The 23790-nt window shown below is 33.3% G+C and overlaps 1 protein-coding gene across 11 annotated transcripts in view; it reads left to right on the top strand.

The window, feature by feature from the left end:
- TENM3 (teneurin transmembrane protein 3) overlaps positions 1-23790 on the top strand; it is a 766204-nt gene that overhangs the window by 581322 nt on the left and 161092 nt on the right. For 10 of the 11 annotated variants that reach the window (XM_036228685.1, XM_036228689.1, XM_036228687.1 and 7 more), the window contains one exon: positions 16728-16965. In XM_036228685.1, the coding sequence (XP_036084578.1) occupies positions 16728-16965 (238 nt within the window). Of the gene's footprint in view, positions 1-10192; positions 10208-16727; positions 16966-23790 lie in introns of those variants that run through there. The other variant, XM_036228691.1, reaches the window with a different exon arrangement.

Here is a 23790-nt window from a genome sequence, read left to right as displayed (position 1 = left end):
ATTTTGAAATAAGAATAATGAAAAAATAAATAAGAATAATGACAGTACAGTTGACTACAATGGATTTTTTAAAATTGTATCCACAGATTTGAAAACTCATCTTTTTTTCCCCCAGAATGGATTTTCTATCTAGATTAATTTTCAGGGATTAAACTTTACACTGATTTTTTAAATCACATTAGTTTATTTTAAAGCAAGCTTCTTAGGGTACTCTGGTATAAAGAAAGTTAATTGAAACATTCATAGTTGTATAATTTTGTTGTAATTCTCATTTCAAATTTAATGAATCATCAGCGCCTGCCGAAAAAGAGATACATTGGAAACTAATTTACCTGTGAGAAGGCGGAAGGGCTGCAGATGAAATCTTGGTTCTTTTGAGAAAATTGTGTGATGTTGAGGTTTGTTTTTTGCTGCTGCTGTTTCTTTTGCTTTAAATAGGCTATAACTATGTTTGAGGACCATTAGAGGACAGATATCAGATTTTAATCAGTTTTGATGTTTTTTTCCTGTTAAAAAAAAAAAACAGGTTCAAGTTCACTTTAAAGCCTAGAGAGTTTAATTAAAGTAAGTAGAGAGAAAAGTACTCTTTTGAGAGCTGTCATTTCTCTTTGTGTGACACTATTAATAATGTAGTGCAATGCTAAGTTTGGTACTTTCCTTGTCTTTTGTCTTGTTCTGACTCTTCTACATTCTAAATGAAAGGGGAACAAAGCTTAAAGGGAGATGCTACACTAAATTCTCTTGTCTCCTTGTGCACTGCATTCTCCCTGACCTCAGCTGTAATTCTTTGAAGAAATAACCCTTCCAAGTTCTATTTTTTTCTCTTTCCCTTCCTCTTCTATTGTTAGTCTCTTTCAGCAACAACATTTGCTGGGTTCTTCACAAAGAAAAATTTTTTTTCAATTAAAATGAAAATTAGATCGTGATGTGACCATTTCACTGTGAGTGTAACTTCCCTTTCTGACAGCTCCATTAGATCTGCCCAGTTATAAATCTTCATATTTCTGACTTGCCTTGAAATCAGAAAGTGTTTTCATTATGCTAGTCTTTGTGAGCAACAAGCATGAATGAAGGCATGGCAGACATCAGAGTTTGAGGAACTTACCTGTTTAAACTCAGTGCCGAGGCAAAATGTTTACTGCTAAACCTGATGATTCAGCTTTGATTGCTAATTATGTGTGATATGTTTTTGAATTTAAAGAGTTATTTCTGAGGTCACTTTTCATTTTATGCGTGCGGTAATGTGTTGTGTATAACTGGATTTCGCGATCTTCATTGTTTGAAAGTTAATTAGTATTCTTTGTTTGAATACCTCTACTTTGCTTGAGTAATCATTTAATTGCATCTGTCTTTGTCACTTGATTTTGGTGAATTTTTTTGGTTAAATTATATATTTAAAGTGTGGTACTTCTAATTGCATTGGCATACAAAAAGCCAGTTCCTGAACACGATATAAGTTATACTTTTATTCTTTTTAATTATCTATTTTTCTAACATGTATAAGGTTAAAAAATTAAAATTGCCCAGTGTTTTAACTTAATAGGTAAGATGTAAAGAATTGTAAAAGGAAGCAGATATTTTTTGTTTTGAATATAATATGTGAAATTGGTCCTATTTTTTTGCCCTCACACTATCAACAGGACAGTATATGATCAAAGTAAGAAATTAAAGAGTTAACAGTTCTTTATAAGCCAGAAGGCCATTAACTTTTAATAATGCTGTCTCAAATATTTGTCTTTACATTGTGGTGATAATCAAAGATGAGCCTCTGGGATTGTGCTTTGTAGTACTGTTTGATTTGATAACTCAAGTAATCCCTTAAGAAGGTTAGGAAAAATATTTTATGCTTACATTAGCAACTATTGTGAGTTTGTAAAATAACCTGCCAACCCCAAGATGTAGCACGAGGGCAAGAAGAAAAGGAATATTGTCTAGGATCTTGTATTTTTTAAATTATCATTTTTAGAGATTTCTTTTAACCTAATATATTTTTGTTTCTTAGCATATGAAAGCAATGAACAGGCTTCACAAAAAAAAAAAAAAAAAAAAAAATGAGACAAAACCCTGCCTACATACTAAGTAATGTTAAACTCTTTATAAAACTGGAAAACAATGTCCAAATTATTTTTCATCTGTGTTCCCCATCTAACATGCAACCCAGTTTCCCTATAATAAAAGAAGTCTTCTGTTACCACTGCTGTGCTATGGTCTCCACTCTGGCCTTTACTCAATGGCACCCTGTCCCCAGACCCAAAATAAAGCAAGGATATCTCCAATTTTAAATTGAATTTCTTTAGTAGTATCTTAAAGCTAATGTTTCCTCTTCATTCTCTTTTTGACAACATTCCCAAAACAAAACTGACAGAAGTAATTATTCATGTATAAATAAGTCTGGAAAGCTTTGGAGTCATTTCTGTAACCATTACCAGAGTTCTGAGTTTCTCCAAACTTTTTTTTCTATCTCGTGAAATAGGAATAAATGCTGACAACTCAAGGTGGCTGTGAGATTAAATTAAATAATGTATGTTGAGCGCGTAGCATCATGAGTGTAAATTTTCTCTGTGGGTTTCTCCACCCATTGCATACCCCACCCTTTTGCATTTAGGATGGATGAAGTTATGTTGAGCTTAGATTTTTAGTAATTTCTTCTTAGATTTTTAGTGACTCCTTTCTGGAATTACTAGGTAAATTATTTACTTATAGCTAGCAAAAAAAAAAAATAGAGAAAAAATATATATAGTAGTTCCTTTCTTCCTTTATTTATTTATTTATTTATTTATTTATTTATTTATTTATTTATTTATTTTCATTTTAGAGAAGAGCATTATCTTTTAAGCACACAGTATTTTTGAGTATCAGGGGTTAAAGGAATTTTTATAGACTGGATATGGACGTGTTGGAATGCTTTAAAAAATCGATTCTAGCTAATGGAGAGAATGTTTTTAAAGTGAACTACTGCCATTCCTTCAGTGAACCACATACAGCAGAAAAAAACTCAAGTAAACATTGAAGGAGAAGCAAGCTCTTCCTTATAGAATTAATGAGAATTGCAGTGACCTACCAGGGGGAATTAGAATTGGAAAAACCTTTTCCATGTGCATTATTCCCTAATGTGTAGAACCAGATAAGTAGACTCTAATTTTAAATGTGCAATTATCCAAACAAGATGAATGTGCAGCACAACGCTGGATAAGAATGTCGATCTTAGCGTTAATATTTTTATTCTCCCTTATAATAGGCATATAGTTGGCAAAAACTACATGTCTGAGAGATCCCTAAAGATCACAGCTAACTCAGGAGAGATGTAGCCAGCTGTATCTTATATCAACTATGGAGATATGGCCTGAGGGAGACGCATTCCAGAATAAGCCCCTTGCTATTGTCCTCTGTGTTTTTGATCAGCTGTTTTATTAGATTTACATTTTTTAAAATACAAAGTGATAAACTGTGGCAACAATTGAGACTTAAAATTAGCAACCAAAGCTTTCAAACATGTGTGCATTCACACGCATTTAAAACACTATAGAAATATGGATTTTTTTTAAAACTAGAAAAAAAGACTATAGATATCACAATCTATTTCCTAATTTTATGTATAAAGGGAATCAAAACTGAAAGAGTAGGATACATTAGTGAGAGGGCCAGGACCTAAATAAGTTGGTTTATGTTCAAAGCAAAAAAAAAAAAAAAAAAATCAGATATAATAATTGTCTTTTTTTCCCCACTTATATCCTTTTAATTTATACATAAGTAAGATTCTGTTATGGCTCTGTGTCTTTAGTACATGAAAATGACTTATTTTGGTGTGTTCGAGTTTCAAATTAATGTCGAAACACTAGATTCCTCTTAAAAATAAATTAGTAATTATATTTTAAAAATAAAACATACACTTTTGCAGCACAGTCAGCATTTGGTAGTTGGTATATACTGTATCCATATACAACATATTGTCCTTACTAAGCAGATAATGTACATGCTAATTGATGAAGGCTTTGCGAATTACAGGGATTTGGCACATAGTTTGATTATATTATAATAAAGCGATTTATTAAAATATCTAGGTAAAAGCAAATGTATTCAAGACTGTTTGCAATTGAAAATATAATAGATTCAAGTAGAAGATTTTTATTGATAAGTAAATTCTAATAATACAAGTTTCACCTTAGTTTTAAGAATCATCATGATTTTCAACAGAAGGATATATTTATTGTAAACCCTAAGCAGTCTTTCTGAAACCTGAAAAAGATTTGTGAAAACAGCCTGCAATAAAAATCACACACGCTTCATAAAACACTACTTGATAGATATCACTTGCACCATTAAGAACTAAACGACAAAGGATGTAATTTCAGTTCTGGCATGCAATATTAATCGAAAGCCTTTAAAACATCTTGCTGATGGGAACTATGACAACGTGACATTGAAGAATTATGAGCTAAAGACATCTATCTTAATCAGATTCTCAAAGTAAATGCCATAAAACATAAAGTTGTTTCATTCATCTTTACATTTTCACGTTTTGGTGGGAGCATCATTTTCTAGTGTGTTGCTTTAAATGCAAAGAATACAAATTCAGTACTTAAAAAATGTGAGTTCAGTTTACAGTACTGAAGCAAATTTTAGCCAGCCACCTGCAGACACAGGGAATTATTTCTGTAATAATGTACATTCTTTCCATCTTTTATGCTAGTGATACATTATCCTAAGTAAACACGCTAAATGGTTATAAGATACTTTTGAAAATTAATTTGGTATATATTTGCCTTTATAAATTTAGAAATTACAATATTATGTTTTCAAAGATCTCCCTTAGAAATTATTTCAAGAACATACTTATACATAAACATCTTTGGCAATATAGAGTATATCTATATATTCAAATAGAGCATTAAAAGAATTATAATGGGAAAAGTCTGGAAAAAATAAGAACCTTACATTAAAGTAGCACTTCACAGTTCATAAAAATACTTTAAAATGCATTCTCTCTTTTAATCCTCACAACATTTATTTATAGGGTGATTTTTACCTCCATTTTACAGATGAGGAATTGGAGAACTTAGAATATGAAATTGATTTGCTCAAAGTTACACAGTTATTATATTTCAGACAGGAAACTTAAACATAGGTGTTATGGACCTAATGTTTGTTTCTCCCAAAATTCATACGTTGAAGCCCATGTTCCATCTAGAGATAGAACCTCGAAAGACATAATTAAGATTAAATGAGAGCTTAAGGATAAAGCCATGATTTGACAGAATTAGTGTTCTTAGAAGAGACACCAGAGAGCTTATTCAGTCTCTCTCTCTGCCGTGTGAGGACACAGGGAGAAGGTAGTTGTCTACAAAGCAGGAAGAGAACGCTCAGCAGATACTGACTCTGCACGACCTTAATCTGGGGCTTTTAACCACCAGAACTGCAAAAAAAATGAATTTCTGTTGCTTAAGTCACCGAGCCTGTAGTGTTTTGTTATGGCAGCACATGCAGACTAATTCACTGTCTTCTTTAATCTTCTCCACTGTAAATCTGTGCTTAATTACTTCTTTTATGGAAAATTTTAATAAAATGGCACTAAAATATCTGTAGACTCACGAAATAAAAGATCAGATCCCTGAAAGGATACCTTAGTCAAACCTGCTTCTTTTGAACTTCTGTTACGAGGTTTCTGGTGGCCGTTAGCATCCGATAGAAAGTCTCAGGTTTCCAGCTCAACGAATCTTGCTTACTACTATTTTTAAAGGCACAGCAAAGCCTCAGAAAATACAGATCAGTTATACTCTAAACAATAATAGTACCTCACATTTCTGTGGTACTTTGCAATTTACAGCACACTTTCATATACGTGATCTTATTCTAATACTTGTTTCATAGTATCTCCCATATTTAGTATTCTTTTCACTGTACCATCCTGCTTTCCGTTGGTGCTCAGTCATTAAAGCAGCAGCAAATATCTCTTTGGAAGAAGCTTTTAGTGTTATATTCGCACAAAAAATTACCCCCAAATTATTTACGACAGAGAAGGGGATTCAGCAAATATGTGCGTGTCAGCTTAAATTATGACTCTATTTCCCTTTTAATCGGAGAGCATCATTACCTGGTTTTCACTTACCAGATCACCCTCACTGCACATGGCAATGTAAAGGATATGTGAGTTCTACCGAAGTCTGTTGCGTCTACATAATTTTTAATGTTTGCGACAATGCACATCTCTGCCAAAGACCATAATATGATTGGAAGGAAATTTTAAAATATTTGATTATATTTTAGTGTAAGACATTTGCAGGCAATATGGACTCCATAAACTGAAGATAGCAAATATGATATCAAATAATATGCTAAGGAAAAAAATCAATGGCGAAGTTAATATTTTGAGGGAAATATGACCAGCAGGGTTGCTGAGTATTTTTTGTGTGCTCTCAGATCACTTATTTCTTCTGTAATTGCTGAAATATTCGAAAATAAAAATTAGAACTTCAGTTAAAGGTTAAATCTTTTTCCTGTAATTTAAAAATTGTATTATAATTGTCATCAGAACTTTTAAAAAACAGATTAATTTTATTTTAAGTTTGAAAGTTACACCCTGGCTTTTTACATACTTGGTTTCACAAACAATTTTAACATAGAAAACTGAAATAAATTTAAATTTAATACAAAATGATTTGCACTGTATGTACCTTAAGATTTTACCAGCTACACATTAGGTAATATAGAGTAGTTTATTTTAAAAATAAAAATATTTTTAGTATTTATAAATTAAGATAATATGGTATGGTGTTTATGGCATAAGTTAATATGGGGGAGTTTTCATAATATTTACATTTAATTAAAGTACTTTTTTTGCTCTTTGTCCCCTCAGTGTTTTATATGTATAACTTCAGATAAAATGATAGGTTTTTTAAATTACGTTAGATTTTTAACATTTATAACACCTATTGTTTCAAGAAATATTATGTATAACATAAAGAGAATTCTAAACTAAAAAACTTTAAAATTTCTTGTATGACCTCACCCTCCACCCCTACACATACACAAGCACCATTTTTTTACAGAGGAGAAAAACTAAGACCTAGAAATTAATTGATTTATATGTAGTTATGTTTAGTTGGTTAAAGTAAGTGCTCAACCCTCTCTCATGTATCCTTTACTGGTACTCCTTCTTCTGCACTAGACATTTACTTCATGATAAAGAATATGAAAAGTTTGCAAATTCTGCATTACTTGGAATATTGGATTGGCTTTTCTTACTCTTTATAAGCACTTTAACATTATAATAGCTTTTAGTAGCCTTGTAGCCTATTCTTACCCATACCTAAATATGTACTTCATTTATATCATATATATTCCATTTAAAGTCAAAATTTAATTGCTTAAAAAATCAAATGCTTATTAGATAATGAAAGGAAAGAAAAGTGTTTATTGAATGTCAACAATTTTTTTATTGTCAAGATAGCTCTTTCTTTTATTGTGTACTCTCTCAGGTAAAATATTTTCAAACAGGTAGAAGAATATCCTGAAACATACACTGAAATATTTTAGAGGCATTTTATTCCGTTTTTATGCATGTATATTAATTAAGTTTTATGTAGTTTTTATAAGAAATAATTATGGAAACCTAGGAATTTCAATAGAGAATAATATATCTGTGGTATTACTAGTGTTAAACAAATTAAAGATGAACTACTTTAACAAGCAAAAGTTAGCCAATTACATTTCTTTCTACCCACTGAAGTAGGTTAGGGTATTTGACATTTTAGATTAACTACATACTTGAGCAGCAACCATGGAAGCTAGAATATCCTCATAGAGAAGTTATTGTCAGTCAAGAGGTTAGCTATTTAATAGAACGAGCCAAAAAAAAAAAAAAAAAAAAAGCTGTCATTCAATAACAAAAAAGGATAGCAGAAATAATTCATATGAAATGAGAAAGCAATGAGTAAGTTCAAGTTCAGTATAATTTCACAGCTATAAGTATGGTATTAGGAAGAATGGAGAAAGCCATTGTAAGTAATCGTGACTTTTGGAACTCTTACTCGTTGTATGTTGGGCTTTCTCATTCTATCTTTTTCTGTCTTTGACCTACTCTTTCATATTCAACCATGCTTAATCTTTCTGATGCCACCTGAGTGATTTTCCCAGATCTCTTTTCCAATTCACTGGTACTCTCTACAGTTGTATCTAATTCTCTGTTTAAACTATCCAGTAAGTTTCTAATATTATGACTGTATTTATCATATTTATACACATTTTATTTTTTTAAACTGCTTGTCTTAACATTTTTAAAAATTTCTTTGAAGTCTTAATTATTCTAAGCATACTAGTTTTATCTAATGGTAATGTTATCAAAGTTTTGGCAGAAATAAAAATTCCTGCTGTTTATTTTGTCTGTAGCATTTCCTCTTAAACTATATAATTTTAGACTGTAACTACATTGAAAACAGTTTTATCTGTAGAAATCCTATGTAACTGGGGTTGAGAGCATATTCTTTTAAAGAGTTTTACATTTGCTTCTGCCAGGTACCCAAGGACCACTTTTTATATTAATTTCTTGGCTTGAGATTCTATAACTCTATCGATAGTATGTTTCACCCCTATACCTCCCAGAGAAGCCCAGGCCAGTGGTTAAAATTTCCAGGAGTTGTTTTGTTCCCTATCCAGAGCTTAAGACAACACAGCAAGATTCTTTATTGTTCTATTTGCAATAAGAACATTTTTTAAGTCTACCCATAGACTGAGAGTATAGCACTTCAGGGGGCCAGGCCTTATGTAGGGGTCTCAGCGATAGTTGAGACATTTTCTCTTCATTCTTCCTCGTACATCACATTAAAATAGTTAGAAACTGGCAGATCTCGGAGAAGCTACAGTGTCAGCACATACGCTCTCGACATTTTTTCTTTCCCCTCTGTTCCCGGCTCATCGTCTCTTTCCAATTCAGTTATGTTAACCTAAAGTATGAGTTCCACTGGTGCACTGAGATTGTTGGCAGTTTTGTTCACTGCTGCATCCTCAAGGCCTGGAACAGCGTGGCAACTGTTAGACACTCAATAGATATACTAAATGAATTAATCTCAAAGGCATGTATTATATTTTACCAGAAATTCTCGATATTATATAGCAAGGAAGATGACATTTTGTCTGTCTAGGTATCCTCATTGCTTGAGATAGAAAAGGACAATGGACTCACAAAGAGAAAAAGAGAATGCAAAGATTTAAAGACATACTTTGATGATTTCTTCTAATCCTTATTTCAAAGAATAACCCTAAAGAAACTAAACCACATACTCACTAACTCCATAAGTACAGTAAATCAATTCATCTGTGCTCAGTCGAATAATACTCTGTAGTCAGTACCAGTCTTATTTTTACAGCTTATTTATCTCTAAGGTTTTCCATACCCAAATGCCTTTATATAAATAGCCTTATAATCAATTGTCTGATGATGAAAGTAATAAGAACAATATTGTTTACTTATACAGGATTTTATGTTTTTAAGCACTGTTTAAAATTTTAATTTGATTTGCATGCAACTATTTGAAATGTTTAAGTGATATTTTGTGGTGAAAACTTTCAGACAGTGCCATAAAAATTTTGCTCTAAGATGAGCTCCAGTGAGCTGTCGTCTTACTAAAATTGCATATTTCCTTAACTCAAATTTTCCCCATTTATAAGGAAAGTTCTTGCTACTTGATGTTTCCTGAGCAAAGGAGACATTTTTATAAACAATTTACTATTTCCACGGTCATAAAATTTTTTATTTTACAGTACGTTCTTCCTCATAGCTGCTGAAATGTAGTCAGATGAAGATGTTGTTACCTAAATTTACCATTGGAAAATCAGGGAAAAGTAATTTCCATGAGGCTCCTTGGTTGATAATGAAACAAAAGACTAAGCTAAACCCAAGAATTAGATTGTGATTTTCAAAATCAAAAGCTGACTATGATTTGGTTCATACACACTGGGAATATCTACTCCATGCTCTGGTCACTATAGTTAAAACTAATATGGTAACAAAGCACACAACAAGAAGTTTTATATGTTTTAGTGACCTGTTATAAGAAAGAGGTCAGTTTTGAAAAAAGACCTAATTTTTTTTTTTTTTTTTTTTTTTTTTTTGAGACAGGATAAGGTAAAGATGTAGCCAAGAAGTGAAATGAGCATGACTCAGCTTTAAGATACGGAAACAAAGTCTGTAACCCACCTTTACTAATCACTGGTAAATGGGTTTGGCTCCTTCTAAATATTTGTCTAATTCAGCATGGTCTGTCTGTCTATATGTTGTAGACACTAACAGAACAGATGGGAATCTGAGTTTATTCCTTATTCAACTTGTTGCTGTTAGTATCCAAGAGTAAGCAAGCCACAGGCGGATGAATGCCTAACAGGTGTTCGTGTAACATTGATTCTTAGTTTGGTAAAGTTAAAAATGTTTTTGTTTTTTTTGTATTTCTCTCCCGCAGAGCCCTACCTCCCACCCCGGTTTTCCTATTACCCTCCCTCCAAGTCCCTCTCCATCTCCTCCCATTTGTCTATTGTTAGCAGACTTTTTAAACTGCAAATAATTATTTTAAAGCAGCACAGGTATCAGCTCTTAGCTGCTGTCTCCCTTCCAAATTAGAGTACTTCCCCGGAGACGCTCGCAGCCAACCCACAACTGAGCTCTAGGGAAGGAAGAGCAGGACAGAAGAGCGAAGGAAGTGGGTGGGACAAAGCTGCTGGAGTGACTGTGGTGACACCCTGCTCAAAGCAATTGCCAACCCCATTCTCCTCCTCACCTCTCATCTCAGCTCACCTTTCAGTTCCTCCCACGTGAACAGAGGCACACACAGACAAATGCGCACGTCTTTATCTCCCAGCAGGCGTTATTTTCTCTCCCAGCTTTCCTGTTTGAAGGCCCATTTCCACTCTGCTCCCCAAAGACCACAGCCCAGACAGGCACTAGAGCTGAGTTGCGCACAGCAGTCTAGAGGATGCCAGTAGTAACTTTCAATTTTAAAAAAATTTAAACTGGCAAATATACCCAGATATGTTCAAACACCAGGTGTTCCCTACCCTGTTTCTAAATTCTTGACACGATTCTGCATTCTTACTAGATGGGAAAAAGAGACTCAGACTAACCTTGGAACTATGAGATCAAATTCCCTCTTCTGTGGGAACTGGCAAGACATTAGTTTATTTTTGATTCCTATGACATTTCTGATTCTTGTTTTCTTACCTGTTAATGGAAAAACATTTTCTCTTCAGACATGTTTGATTGTGTGTTTTTACTTCTCGGGATAATGTTACCAGTTGCTGACAAGGTTCTTCAGTTACTTTGTTTTTCCTCCTGTCCTTCTGCCTTGGAGGGAGTGGTTTCTACCCTACCGTTAAGTTACCATTTACCACTTATGGGATGTCACCCTTTCTATCTTTCAGGTCCCTTAAATAATATTATAAAACAAATGAAGCTCAGAGGGAAAAGTAACTTATTTAAGAAAATATCCCATGAAAAATAAACATTCCATATTTATTGTCATTTATCTCTATGGCACCTTTCACCTCAGTGATTTATAACAGCAGAGTTGCTATCCTGGAAAAGTTGTCAAAAATTTCTTCCTGCCGCAGAGTCAGTTAATATGCCTTACGTTTGCTTGGAACTTGGCTTTTATAAATTGCTTAAACTGGAATCTGTCCCGTTATCAAATAGCTTCTAAGGCTCCTAGCACTTTCCTGGTCTAATGGTCAACATACCTTATTCAGTGTGTACCATCATCCAAGTTATTACCCCATGCTGATAGGTTTAATGTGACAGCCTTAAATGACACTATTGAAGAGCTCAATTGTTTGGTGATAACAGGCTGAGCAAGATGACTAAAGTCTTATCCGTCTAATATATTTTAAAATAATATAATGTTTTTAAAAATATTATAATTTTTATTCAGTTTATGAAAAAAAAAACAAGCAACTATTAGGCTGTCATGAGTTATATGAGCAGTAGGAACTTAGGGAGAGAGAGAGAGAAGGAAAGAAAGAGAGGAAAGGAAGGAAGAGAAAGAAAGAAGGAAGGAAGGAAAGAAAGAGAGAGAGAGAAAGAAAGGAAAGAAAGAAAGAAAGAAAGAAAGAAAGAAAGAAAGAAAGAAAGAAAGAAAGAAAGAAAGAAAGAAAGAAGAAAAGAAAGAAAGAAGAAATAAAAGGTGAACTGAGAAAGGGCACTAGATGGGTAAAATATATAATTTCCAGTAAGCATGGTACCAAAAATTTTATTTTTTAATAAAGGGAAGAATGTTTTGAAAAAATTACCTATACTTTTCTAAAATATCTAATTTAGAGCATTTCAATCATAAGCTTTAAAATATAAGGAAAACATACTATATTTGGTAAACTGTAATATAATCTCATATCTTATGTAATTATATTTTAAATATTCTATATATTTTATATAATCATTCCATTATTTGCACATCTTCAAAGGTAGATTTTAAATATTGGAACATCTGCCATGGTTCCAAAGAAATACTCTTAAAAACCAATTTCTAGGGCGAGTGACATGGTACCCTGCCTGGATGAGATTACCCCCTAAGGTGCTGTTATTGCATAAATGTCACCAATCATTCAGCACATTTTTAGGAGGCTTTGAAGTACAAGGCTTAATGAAGGTACTGAAAAATCCAAAGAAATTTCAGTTAGAGTCCCTGTCTTTCAGGATTTATGTAGTTGGGGAAATAAGACATTTTTGCAAATTAGCTTACAATTAAAGGCACTATGGCAGGTGTCACTTTTCACTACTTCAACACCCTCGACATTGACTTCTTCACAAATCATCATTCATTCAACAAATATTTATTGAGTATCTATCCCTGTGTGGTCCTTAGAGGTTCAAAAGTGAATTAGATGTGAACCTTGTCCATGGAGAATCCAACAGGAAACATGAAACTTAAAAAATTAACTGTAGTACAGAGGAGAAAGTGAAAAGAGCAGTAAAAGAGGAATAGATAAGATAAGAAAACTCAGAGAAGAAATAACTAATTTCTACTTGAAAAAAAAAAAAAACTGTCATCTTACAGTTTGAAATACTTGAGGTTTGGAAATAGAAAGATGGAGGAAAATGTCTTTCTGGTTGGAAGCAACAATCTGTAAGGGGAAAGGTGAGGGGGACAGAGTGGGCACAGCAAGCTTGACTCGAACAAAGATACATGAAGAGGATTCGTGGGAAATGTTTGCAAACATATTTTGGAGGCTATCTTTCAACAAGCATAACATTCACCGTTAGAGTTCATTATATGTGTTATCGGCACTAGGAAGCCATTTGGAGTTTTCCATAGTAAAATGACATGTTCAGACCTATGTTTCATGAACATTAAACCTGATGACTCTGTGAATCTAATGGCCTATCTATAACTCAGTCATTAAATCCAAACCTTCTCAAGTCAAAGCCTGTATCAATGGATTTGCTTAAAGCAAAGACTGCAGTTGATATTTCGGTTGCTCTTATGTGGATCCGCCCACCTGTATAAGGTTCTAAGTGCTTGTCTCCAAGTCTAGACGCTGTTCTCTGTATCCTCATGTCCATTTTGAACCTTGGTCATGAAACTTTCCCTTGATATTCAGTTGTTCTTCCTATAGAACCTTATAATTTTCTATTTTCAGTACCAATAATAGTTGTACTTCTCTAAGCAAATTTTTTTATCTTAAAAACACAAATCATGTAACTCATCATGTTTTTCTTTGTGTTGGAAACGATAATTTAAAACCAGATTTGTATCATACTTTAAAATATATATAGAACTATACAGCAGGCATTTTCTCCACTAACCTCATATCTGGCTTTATTTTATCTTTCCCACTTTTAGTTTTCTGTTATTCTTTCTTCCTTTCTGGCTATGTTTAATCTTCTTTTATCTTGTTATACTTTATAAACTTATTCTATCTTGAATAAGTTGGTGTAGATAAATATATATTCCAACGACTTTTACATCCTGAAAGCCTGCATCTCTATAGCTGGCATTGACCGCCAACAGAATCTTCAGATTTTTCTTCTATTTGTGGTTTGCTGCAGAATTTAAATTTCTGGCCACTCAGTTCAGACTCTGCACTTACTCTGTTCCATCGGATTTTAGACTAACCCTAGCTTTCATTTGGATTTATCTTATTAGTGGGTCTCCTGGTTATGTAGTCAAGTCAAATGAGGTCCCAGCAGACCATATGCTGAAGTAACCTGGACAGACAGCTGGAAAGAACACAGATCTTTGCACGTTGTCGTGTACATTGTCAATACTTTCTAAACACTTGCTAAATAAATGAGTGAACCTAGAGAAAGCCACACCAGCACTACTTATTTTTGAAACGTTTAATGGAAGCTTTTTCCCCACATTTCAAAATATGCGATGATGATAAATCTTAAAATCATTTAATTTTCAGTACCAATCTTAATATCCAAAGTACTTTACCATTTACACAGAGCTTTCACCTGTTTTTGATAGCACATCATTGGAGTCTAGAGGCTTGATAACTGTTTATGGGATGGATGACTAAGTACATAAATGAATGAATGAATGAGTACATTTCATTGAATCTTTAGATTGTACTAACACCTAAATGAGGTAGTGGAGAAAACTGAGTCTTACTGTCATGATGCCTGATAGGAATTAAATTTGATATTTTGACTTCTATTACACTGCTCTTTCCTCTACATAGTATAATATCTAATATATATCATTACTCTATATGAGATATATATATATATATATATATAAAATAATACCACTCTTTCATGAAGCCATGTTTCTAGGGGTCTCTAATAATCCATATCATATCATTGGAAAAACATGGAGTCATCTGACCCATCCCTTTACTTCGTTCCAGGCATAATCTTAATACTTTTTTTCTTTGAAATGTTTTTCTCTTTGTTTCCATTCCATTGACATCAGCCCAGTCTAGACCCTCATAACTGTATTTTATCACTGTATAAGCAACTTTTTGAAATGTTCCTCAAAGACATCCATGGAGATTCTAATCATATGCACCGATGCTAGGGAAGACAAAGCTAATTAATTACTACATGTACCTGAATAATAAATCTCCCATGAATTTTTAATTGTTAGTTTCATTTTTTCTGACATCATTAAAACTATGTGCTGTCTTAACCTGCCATTTCCTCAAAGAATGATTTCAATTTAACTGAGATTTAGACTCATAATTTTTCACAAGCACCAAAGCAATGGACCAAATAAGGTATCTATTGTTTTCAGTATGGAGATCTTTGAGAATAGAGACTGCAAGGAAGCAGCTCTGTTTTGTATATTTAATGCTGATATCTCTGTCCCTCATTTCAGGAGTAAGTAATTATTACTTGTTCAATGATATGATATGGATTATTAGAGACCCCTAGAAATATGCAGTAATTACTGATATTATATGCTATAGGAGGAGTTAATTGTTGTACCCTGCGAAGAGGTTTGATAGTATATACTCAAACTATTATATATCATGTATTCATTTCATGCAACTAGAATTACAGTGTTAGACTATATTATTTGGCTTAACAGTCACTGCTGGAGTTCACATCATAAATGAAAGATAGTCCACGTGTTTCCTATTCTCTTTTAATACATGCATTTATATTAATAGTGTGATTTAATACATCACTTCAAAATTATATTGGACTTTGAACTACATTTAGTCAAAAATTGACATATTTTGTGTGTAGAACTATAATAAATTTAGCATTAAGTTAAGAAGTAATCTGTCTGTTTGCTAAAGTGTAGTCTTTGTGAATTCTAGCATGTCCAAAGCTAGATGATAATATTGTAAAGTAAGTCTCAGATGTTACAGTACTTTGTGAATTTTAAGTTTTGACTTCTTAGCTTTAAAGAATTTTTTCGTGGTCACAATCTAGCATCGTGTTTATATCTTGAAGTTGCCGGATCTCTTACGATTCTGGTTTAGAACAGAATATTTGTATCACTGACGTAGTGGCATGAGTTGTTCTGGTCACCTATGACTTATTCCAAAATGTAGTTATACCGCTTACTGTGAAATTGGAAAATCTGTTCTGTGTGTGTTCTAATGGATGTAACGGTCATTAAGTATATGAGTCTTCTGATGTTGTAATCAGATGTGATTCAGTCTGTTAAATATCCATGAAACAACATCTGCTTCACAGAGTGACCTTCTGCTAAAGAATACTTAGCGTCTATTAGTAGATCACAGTGCAGATCTGGCTTATTTGGAAGGCACTAAACTAGAGTAGTCTACCGCTGTTTAGCAACTAGCTTGTAATAATTTATTGCAGTTAAATAAAGCTTAAAAAAAAACCTCCATTAAATAATTATAGGGATTATATGCATTTCAAAAACCTTTGTGTTCTACCGAAATTACCCATTTAATTTCAGGGTTGGTTTGTTAAAAAAAAAAGCTGAAATCTAAAGGCACATTAGGGGAGCTGTCAGATGCTGTTTTCTGTAGGTGTTAATAAAACCAGATGAAAAAAAAAATCTGAAACAAATTAAAACCAAAAGCAATTTTACCATCTGTTGTATATTAATTAGAACTTTGTGTATCAAGGGTAAACTTGCTCTTAGAGAATGTCACTGAACACCCGCTTAATAGAATAATATGCAAATTTATTAGGTTATGGATTTACATGGAGTTCTTGTTCTAATTCATCTGTAGCGGATCCCCAAGAAAGTAGTAGTGTGCATAGGTGTGTATATCTGTAAATGTGCATATACAGATAAAGGTTTCTTTTCTCTTTTCAGAGCAACCTGCGAACAACCAAGGCCAGTCCACCCTGCAGCCTTTGCCACCTTCCCATAAGCAGCACTCTGCACAGCATCATCCGTCCATCACCTCTCTCAATAGAAACTCCCTGACGAATAGAAGGAACCAGAGTCCGGCCCCGCCGGCTGCTTTGCCCGCCGAGCTGCAAACCACACCCGAGTCCGTCCAGCTGCAGGACAGCTGGGTCCTTGGCAGTAATGTACCACTGGAAAGCAGGTAACTTGTATCTGTGACACTTTCAGATTGCTCGATTTTTAGGACCACACGACGGACATACACAGAGAACGCACACTGTACAATAGTCAACAAAATTTAAAGATAAACTCGTTCAATGTTTTTCTTAGAAAGAGAAACTTGTTACACTTATATACTCTCTGTGTTTTGTCTTCTCAAAGAAGAATTCCAGATTATTGGTAAATTTTTGATGGCCGGGCCAATGAACTTTCCTTTACTACCATTTTTTTCTTACCTGCAAATTACCAGACATGTGGAGAAAGGATAGAGATGTAAAGTGCGATTCTCAGTCCCACAGTTCAGTGAACACATTTAGCATCTACTTGTCCAAAGCTAGATGATAATATTGTATCATCCCTACTTCCACAGACTGCGCTGTGTCCATTACGTGGTAAAATCATGGTGGGCTCCCCAGTATGATGCGTTAGCACAAGTCAGTGACCGTTTGTTAAGGAAATTTGTGTTTCTTACAGTTAGTCTGAGGGGGGTGGACCTACTCTCTGAAGTTCTTTCCAGCATTCTTTCCTACAACATTTCATTCGTTCTTAGACAGTTTTATTAGGAAATTCTTCATTTTGTTGACTCGATATCTCCCTTTCTGAAACTTCTATCCTCTGGTTGTAATCATGCAACTGGTAATAGGTAAGCATACAAATTTATTTTCCCTCATTTCTATGTGATGGCTTCTCTCACTCTTCTCTTCCTGGGGCTTCACTAGCTTCATGCTCTTTCATTGTGCACATAGTGGTATTTCAGTGAGCTTCTTAAATTAGGACTTCTAGCACAGGTTGGCCTACAGGTGGCAATCCATTCATATAGAAGTATAGATCAGTAAGAGCTGTTTTGAGCTAATCCATTTCATTACTGAATATCCCCAGATACAAAAACTTCTTTCTTTGGACAGAACTTTAATAGTCAGTGTCTCCTTTATATCAAGTATTACACAAGCAGAGTTTGGTTTCCTACCTCATTGCTCTCTTATTGGACCCTTTGCAGCTAAGTTCCCCTAACAGCTTGTTAGTATTTATTTTTCTCTGCCCCTAAGCTTCCATTAGGCTCAGAGGAAGAGAATCATCACTGCATAAAAGCTGTAAAATAGAGGACTCTGGACTTCCTGGGAGAATGTCTCCTTAAACGCCCTACTCTGTAGCGGCCTTGGTTAATGTCAGCATTTAAATTAGCTTCTGGTTGAAGAAATGGGTCTCGAATGAATAAATTACTATTTTTTTCTTTGCCACTAAATACACAATCTAAACCAATTTTGCCCTGAGAATGAGCTAGCAGAAGGTCCGCATAGTTAGCTATCAACAATAAAAATCGTTTTGTCTTTTCTTTTACTCTTGACCTAAGAACAAGATTTAGAAGTACTCTTGTCTTTTTATCTGTAGTGTCAGCTAAGAGTAGTTGAGTTTTATTGTTTATTTTGTATTATTGAACACTCTTCTGGGAGAAATTAGAAAGAGCGTGTACAGTAAAAGTAGGCAAATGTCAAATTTCTACACGTAAAACAGAGTCATGTATACAGATTTTGTTCCCCTAAGGTTATTAGCACAGAGCTAAATTTATCCAGTGTAATTATTTAGCACACACTGAACAACTAATCAACACTGATTCGCTATTGTCATTTGGAAAAATTTTATTAGGAAGAAAGTAATTTTACAGTTGAGTCATCAAATCGAATATGGATAATTGCATTGTAGTTGACAATAATTGTTTTGACAAATATTTATGAAATATGTCGAGTTAAGTCATCAGAAACGTGTTTAATTTTAAGGATGTTATATATAGCACAAAGTTTCCAAAATTGTGAGTGTTAGTAGGAGAATTGCTATTCCTTAAAGTCGTGTCTTATGTTAAAGCGATTTGGAATAATTTTGGTGAAAGATAAGATGTATTCTTGTTATTCCTCATATTGTAATAATGAATTTTAGTTGGTGGGAAGTTAGGAAAGAAAATAGCTGTTAGAAGGGCAACTTGTTGTGTGAAATGGTAGCTGATTTCTCTATATTCAGAGCAGATAAGAAATCACTCTCAGGGCGATATCAAAGAACTATCATTTGAAAATCGATTACAAAGCAATACTATTATCTAACAACCCATGGAATTACATTGTGTGGTTTTATGAATTAACATGAGAAGAAGATCTACCAGATGATATTATCTCATATGGATATAAAGAATAATAAACCTAAGATTTGTATATCATGTTTAAAATTTTTAATTTGTGGTGTAGTTTTATTTTCTCATTTTTCAATGTTCACATATTATGATATTGCTAATCGAAAGTCATGACATTGCCCCTTGCGGGTGCTCAGTGAATCAGCTAAACAGTGATGTGACCACTTCGCACTGCACTGACACCATTCCACTGTGGTTTCTTGAATAGTCTCACTTGGTTGGAACTCTTGAGGTGAAGAACCAGTCTTATTTACCATTGATTTTTCCTTTTTTAGTTAAGCTTCCCTATTGAGTATGATTCTCGGGCTCGGTATCAGCTATATGAACAACTTTATCTAGGCTTGTGTCTGCCCTTAATACGTTTTTAATCTAGTGTTTCATTTCATCTTTGGCAATTATTTCTCTTTATACATATATTCATTTTATTGAGTTTTCTGAAACTGTCATTTAAAGGATTAAGCTACGATTATTTCTATTTTTATATATACTCATTTTACTGAGTCTCACTTTTCTGAAACTGTCCTTTAAAGGATGTAAACCATAAAGTATTAAATTCAGTTATGTGGAGATAAGAATCTATTTTTTTTCTCTTTGTCTCCACTCCTTTTCTGCTTTCAGTGTATATTGATGGTAGTTGGTCATCAATTAGCATCTGAAAATCCGTGGAAATCTCAGTAACTTGTGGGCTTCCAGTTTGTCTAAATTGATAGAGATGACATAAAAGATTTTTTACCTTGTCCTGTTTCAGTGTAGCTTTCATTTGATTTATTAAAAAGCATTTTTCCCCCAGCAGTTTCTTGCTTCCGTAAAAATATTTATTTTCTTTCTCTAATTAATTTAACATTTGCTGCTGCTGGAGACAATCAATATTATTGTGTACTGTATGTTTCTACTCAGTAAATAGAAGAGTTCTGGTCTATATTCTCCAGTGAGTTTCAGATCTCCTAGAGTCTCATCAAGATCCAAACAAGCATTTGCAATTTATAACCATGTATTTATTATTTCATCATCGCCTATAAATAACAATCAGTGCCTGGATATAATAGTAATACTTGCTTAGAATTTTTCTTAATATTCCTTTTCTTTGAGCTCACTGTTTCTTATACTTTCTATATTTCACTGGTAGGCCATTTGATAGCCTGTAGCTTCTCTTTTGTTTATTTTATACTTTGGCTGCTTCAGTGCTTAATAATAGCTGCTATTAGACTATAGAGCAGCTGAGGAAAAGCTTAGACCTGACCCAGGAAAGCACAGCACTTAAAGGTATAGTACAGTAACTCTCACTGAGAAGCCCTGACCTTCAGCAATTGTAAAGTTAATTGCCTGCAAGTTCCTCATTTATATATATGAATTAAGTAGCCTAGCAGTTACCTATTAGATGTTAACAAAATGCTTCATTTGTAGCCATTTAATAAAACATTTATTAAAGTCTTGTTTTATTATGAAGTCTACTTTGGCATTGATAGTTCATTAGTTATGTTCCCACAGCTTTTTACCTTGTAGTTCAGTAATGCTTTGCTAATTATTAATGTATGAAATTGCATATTAAATTACCTTTATATTATTGCATGTTTAATTTAAATATTGGGTTGCTTTAATATGAAATCAATTGCTACATCTTTAAAAAAATAAAAAGCTAAACAGAAGTATAATTTACTAAACTAAGATATTCTCATTTTTTTCCCCACTTTTATCTTTACTCCAAATGGTTCTAGAGAAAGGCAGAATAATCATATGAGTATTGAGTCTCAATCAGCCTTGCCATTTACAAGTCTAGGCTGCAGTCCACACGTCGTGGCCTTAGTAGCACCAGGGGAAAGCTTTGATAACCAGTTACCTTTAGCAAGATACTAAGTAGTAAAATCCTCTGTAATTGAAGATAATAAGTAAAATATCCCTGGGAGGATAATCCACTGACTTCTGTTTACTGATTGATGCCATCCCATTTGATTAAAGGTGGTTTGGGGAGACTCGAGGGCACCTGTGGGGAAAGAGAATATCACAGAATGTAGAAAAGATGTGCAAAAATGAAGAAGCTAGGGTTGCTGAACACAAACTGCAAAATTGGACCGGGGCCTAGATTAAGAAATTCTTGATTAATTTTTGAGAGTCTCGCCATCTCCGTTTGTTAAAAACAAACAACAGCAAAAACAATAATAAAAAAATAAACCTGTAAACTCATCTAAAACTGTATACTTATAAATAGTAAAAATCAGTTGGCCCCTAGATCTTTTGAAATATTTCACCTTTAATAACATAGTATTTCTTAAAAAGCCCTATAAAGGGATATGTGTGCATTTTAAGAACAATGGGAAGAAAGAGAAAGAGGGAGTTATGATGTATAAGAATTTGCTAGGAGGTGTTTATATTTAAGGCTCATTTCAATTTGTGGCTTAAAAACTTTTTGTCTCGGTGAGAGGAGGATAATTCAGGAAGCTATTATGGTCCTAATTCAGTACTTGCGCTCTATGGTAACCACATAATTTATCATCAAACCAGTTTAATCTGAGAGCGAAAGGGGAATAAGAGCAATTACACTAGAACTACGGGCACAAACTGAGGTTGTCCTGGGCAACGAGGGACGTATGGTTACCTTACTGACTTTTATTCTCAAGAGTAAAGTTGCTGTTAAGCCTATATTATCTTATACCTAAGGGAAATAATAAGATAGAGATCAGATGTAACAGGCAATGGAAAAGCAGCCATTAGTTGAATACAGGTGTAACCTCCAACTTGAACTCGTCTTGTTTCTATTGCTAACTCATAGCTAATATTTAACACCTTGTCATCCACCCCACAGAAGAAGCTTCTGTTATTCACCAAAATATGTAACTCCTAAAATAATACATAGAATATTTGTATTCCTCACAATATCAAGAGAATAAGAGGAGGCATATATTGAAGTCATCATACTGAATGAATTTTTTTTCAAAAAGGTCAGTCTTCATTTTTTAAATGTAAAATGTTAGGTTTAAAAGTAAATCATATATTCACTAAAATGTAAAACAAAGAGAAAATTTGGTCCCGAATTCAATCAAAGAATGAATATCCATGTGTCTCTTGCAGCATTATAATTTGGTTTCCAAAGCTGTCCTTACACTGAAATAGAGACCTCATTCTAAAATAAAATATGAGATAAAGATTCAAAGATGATTACTAAGCTAAGTGAAAGCAAAAGCATGATTTTTAACTGCAAGATTATTATTAGCCAATTGGTTGTTTAGCAGGAATCAGGTGAATAATTAAAATTAGTCTTTCCAAGGAGTTAATGTTGATATATGTTCTTGACAAAAACCTGTTAGATCTAGTAGGGATACAAACACAGTTTAGCATTATGAGAAGAGCATGTGCTTTGTAGTCAGACAGATTTGGTTTCAACCGTAGACCCATCATTCAAACTATGTAATTATCTACAAATTATTGAAATCTGAGGTCGATATTAACGCAATAGTAATACCTACTCAAAATAATGTGTGTTTTAAATGAAATAATGTAAGTAAAGCACCTAACACATGATAGGTACTCCATAAATGTTTTTTAAAAATGACATTAGAATCCTCATTCTCATCCTCTTCCTCATCATCATCATCAGAGCCATTGCATAGGTTAAGATAACCTAATTGCTTAACAGTTGAACAAATATCTTTTATCAATAAGTAGCTCTCTATTCTCCAATGGATAAAGAAAGTATTTATCTTAACTGGAATATTTATAGGGATAAATAACAATTATCTTTATATGTTAGACCAAGCCTGAACCATAATTTTACCAGAATAAAATTTTTTGTTTTTTTTCACTATGCCTGTCACTTAATAAAAAGTAGGTGAATTTTTGTAGGTAAGAACCACAAGTCTGCTAATTTTGTTCTTGAAAAGAAAAAAATATCTTCAAATTATAATGAAAGGCAACTATTCATATGCTTGAAACATTTAATTAACTAAAGTAGTAAATGTTTGGAATGAATCAGTAAAAGCCTTTGATAGATGCATTGTCTCCACATCAGTCAGAAGTTAGACCCCCATTTTATTTAAGGTATTTAAAGCTTTAGGTATCTTTTGAGCATGATGAAGGCACTATACAATAGAGTAGGAGTGTTATTTTGTTTAATTGAACCAGTTTTTTTTGAATAGCAATCAAGATACCGAGGAAGTATGCATTAATCAGTTGCTATAGGCCTAAATGATTTTTGAAAGCATAATTTTAATAAATTGCGAATACTATATGCTCTGATAATGTTTGGTTTCGGATAACCAGCAATCTGTATAAAATATTCATAAATGATGCCCTTAATTTTCATAATACCTAGGGAAATGAAATCTTAATGACCTCTAACACATTTCTAGTCACTTCTGTGAGCATGGTCAAAGTAGAAAGTCATCTGTACCATTATTCTGGTCATAGCTAATGACTGTGATTAAATCATAATCATTTTCTGAATATGATTTATTTATTTTCACTCTTCCTCTTCCTCAGCAACTGTTCTGTGAGCACTTTTTTATACTTTTTATACTCTTCACTAATATTGTCTGTGAAAATACATTTTTCAGTCCTCCTTCCCTAATGTGTTTATCTCTACTTAACCTCATTACTACATGGCGATTTTATCTTTTCCTTGAATTAATTTTTGAC

The sequence above is a fragment of the Rousettus aegyptiacus genome, unplaced genomic scaffold, assembly GCF_014176215.1.
Source record: "Rousettus aegyptiacus isolate mRouAeg1 unplaced genomic scaffold, mRouAeg1.p scaffold_m13_p_11, whole genome shotgun sequence".
Classification (NCBI taxonomy): domain Eukaryota; kingdom Metazoa; phylum Chordata; class Mammalia; order Chiroptera; family Pteropodidae; genus Rousettus; species Rousettus aegyptiacus.
The sequence above is the reverse complement of the archived record's forward strand: the minus strand, read 5'-3'. Positions and strand labels throughout refer to the sequence as shown.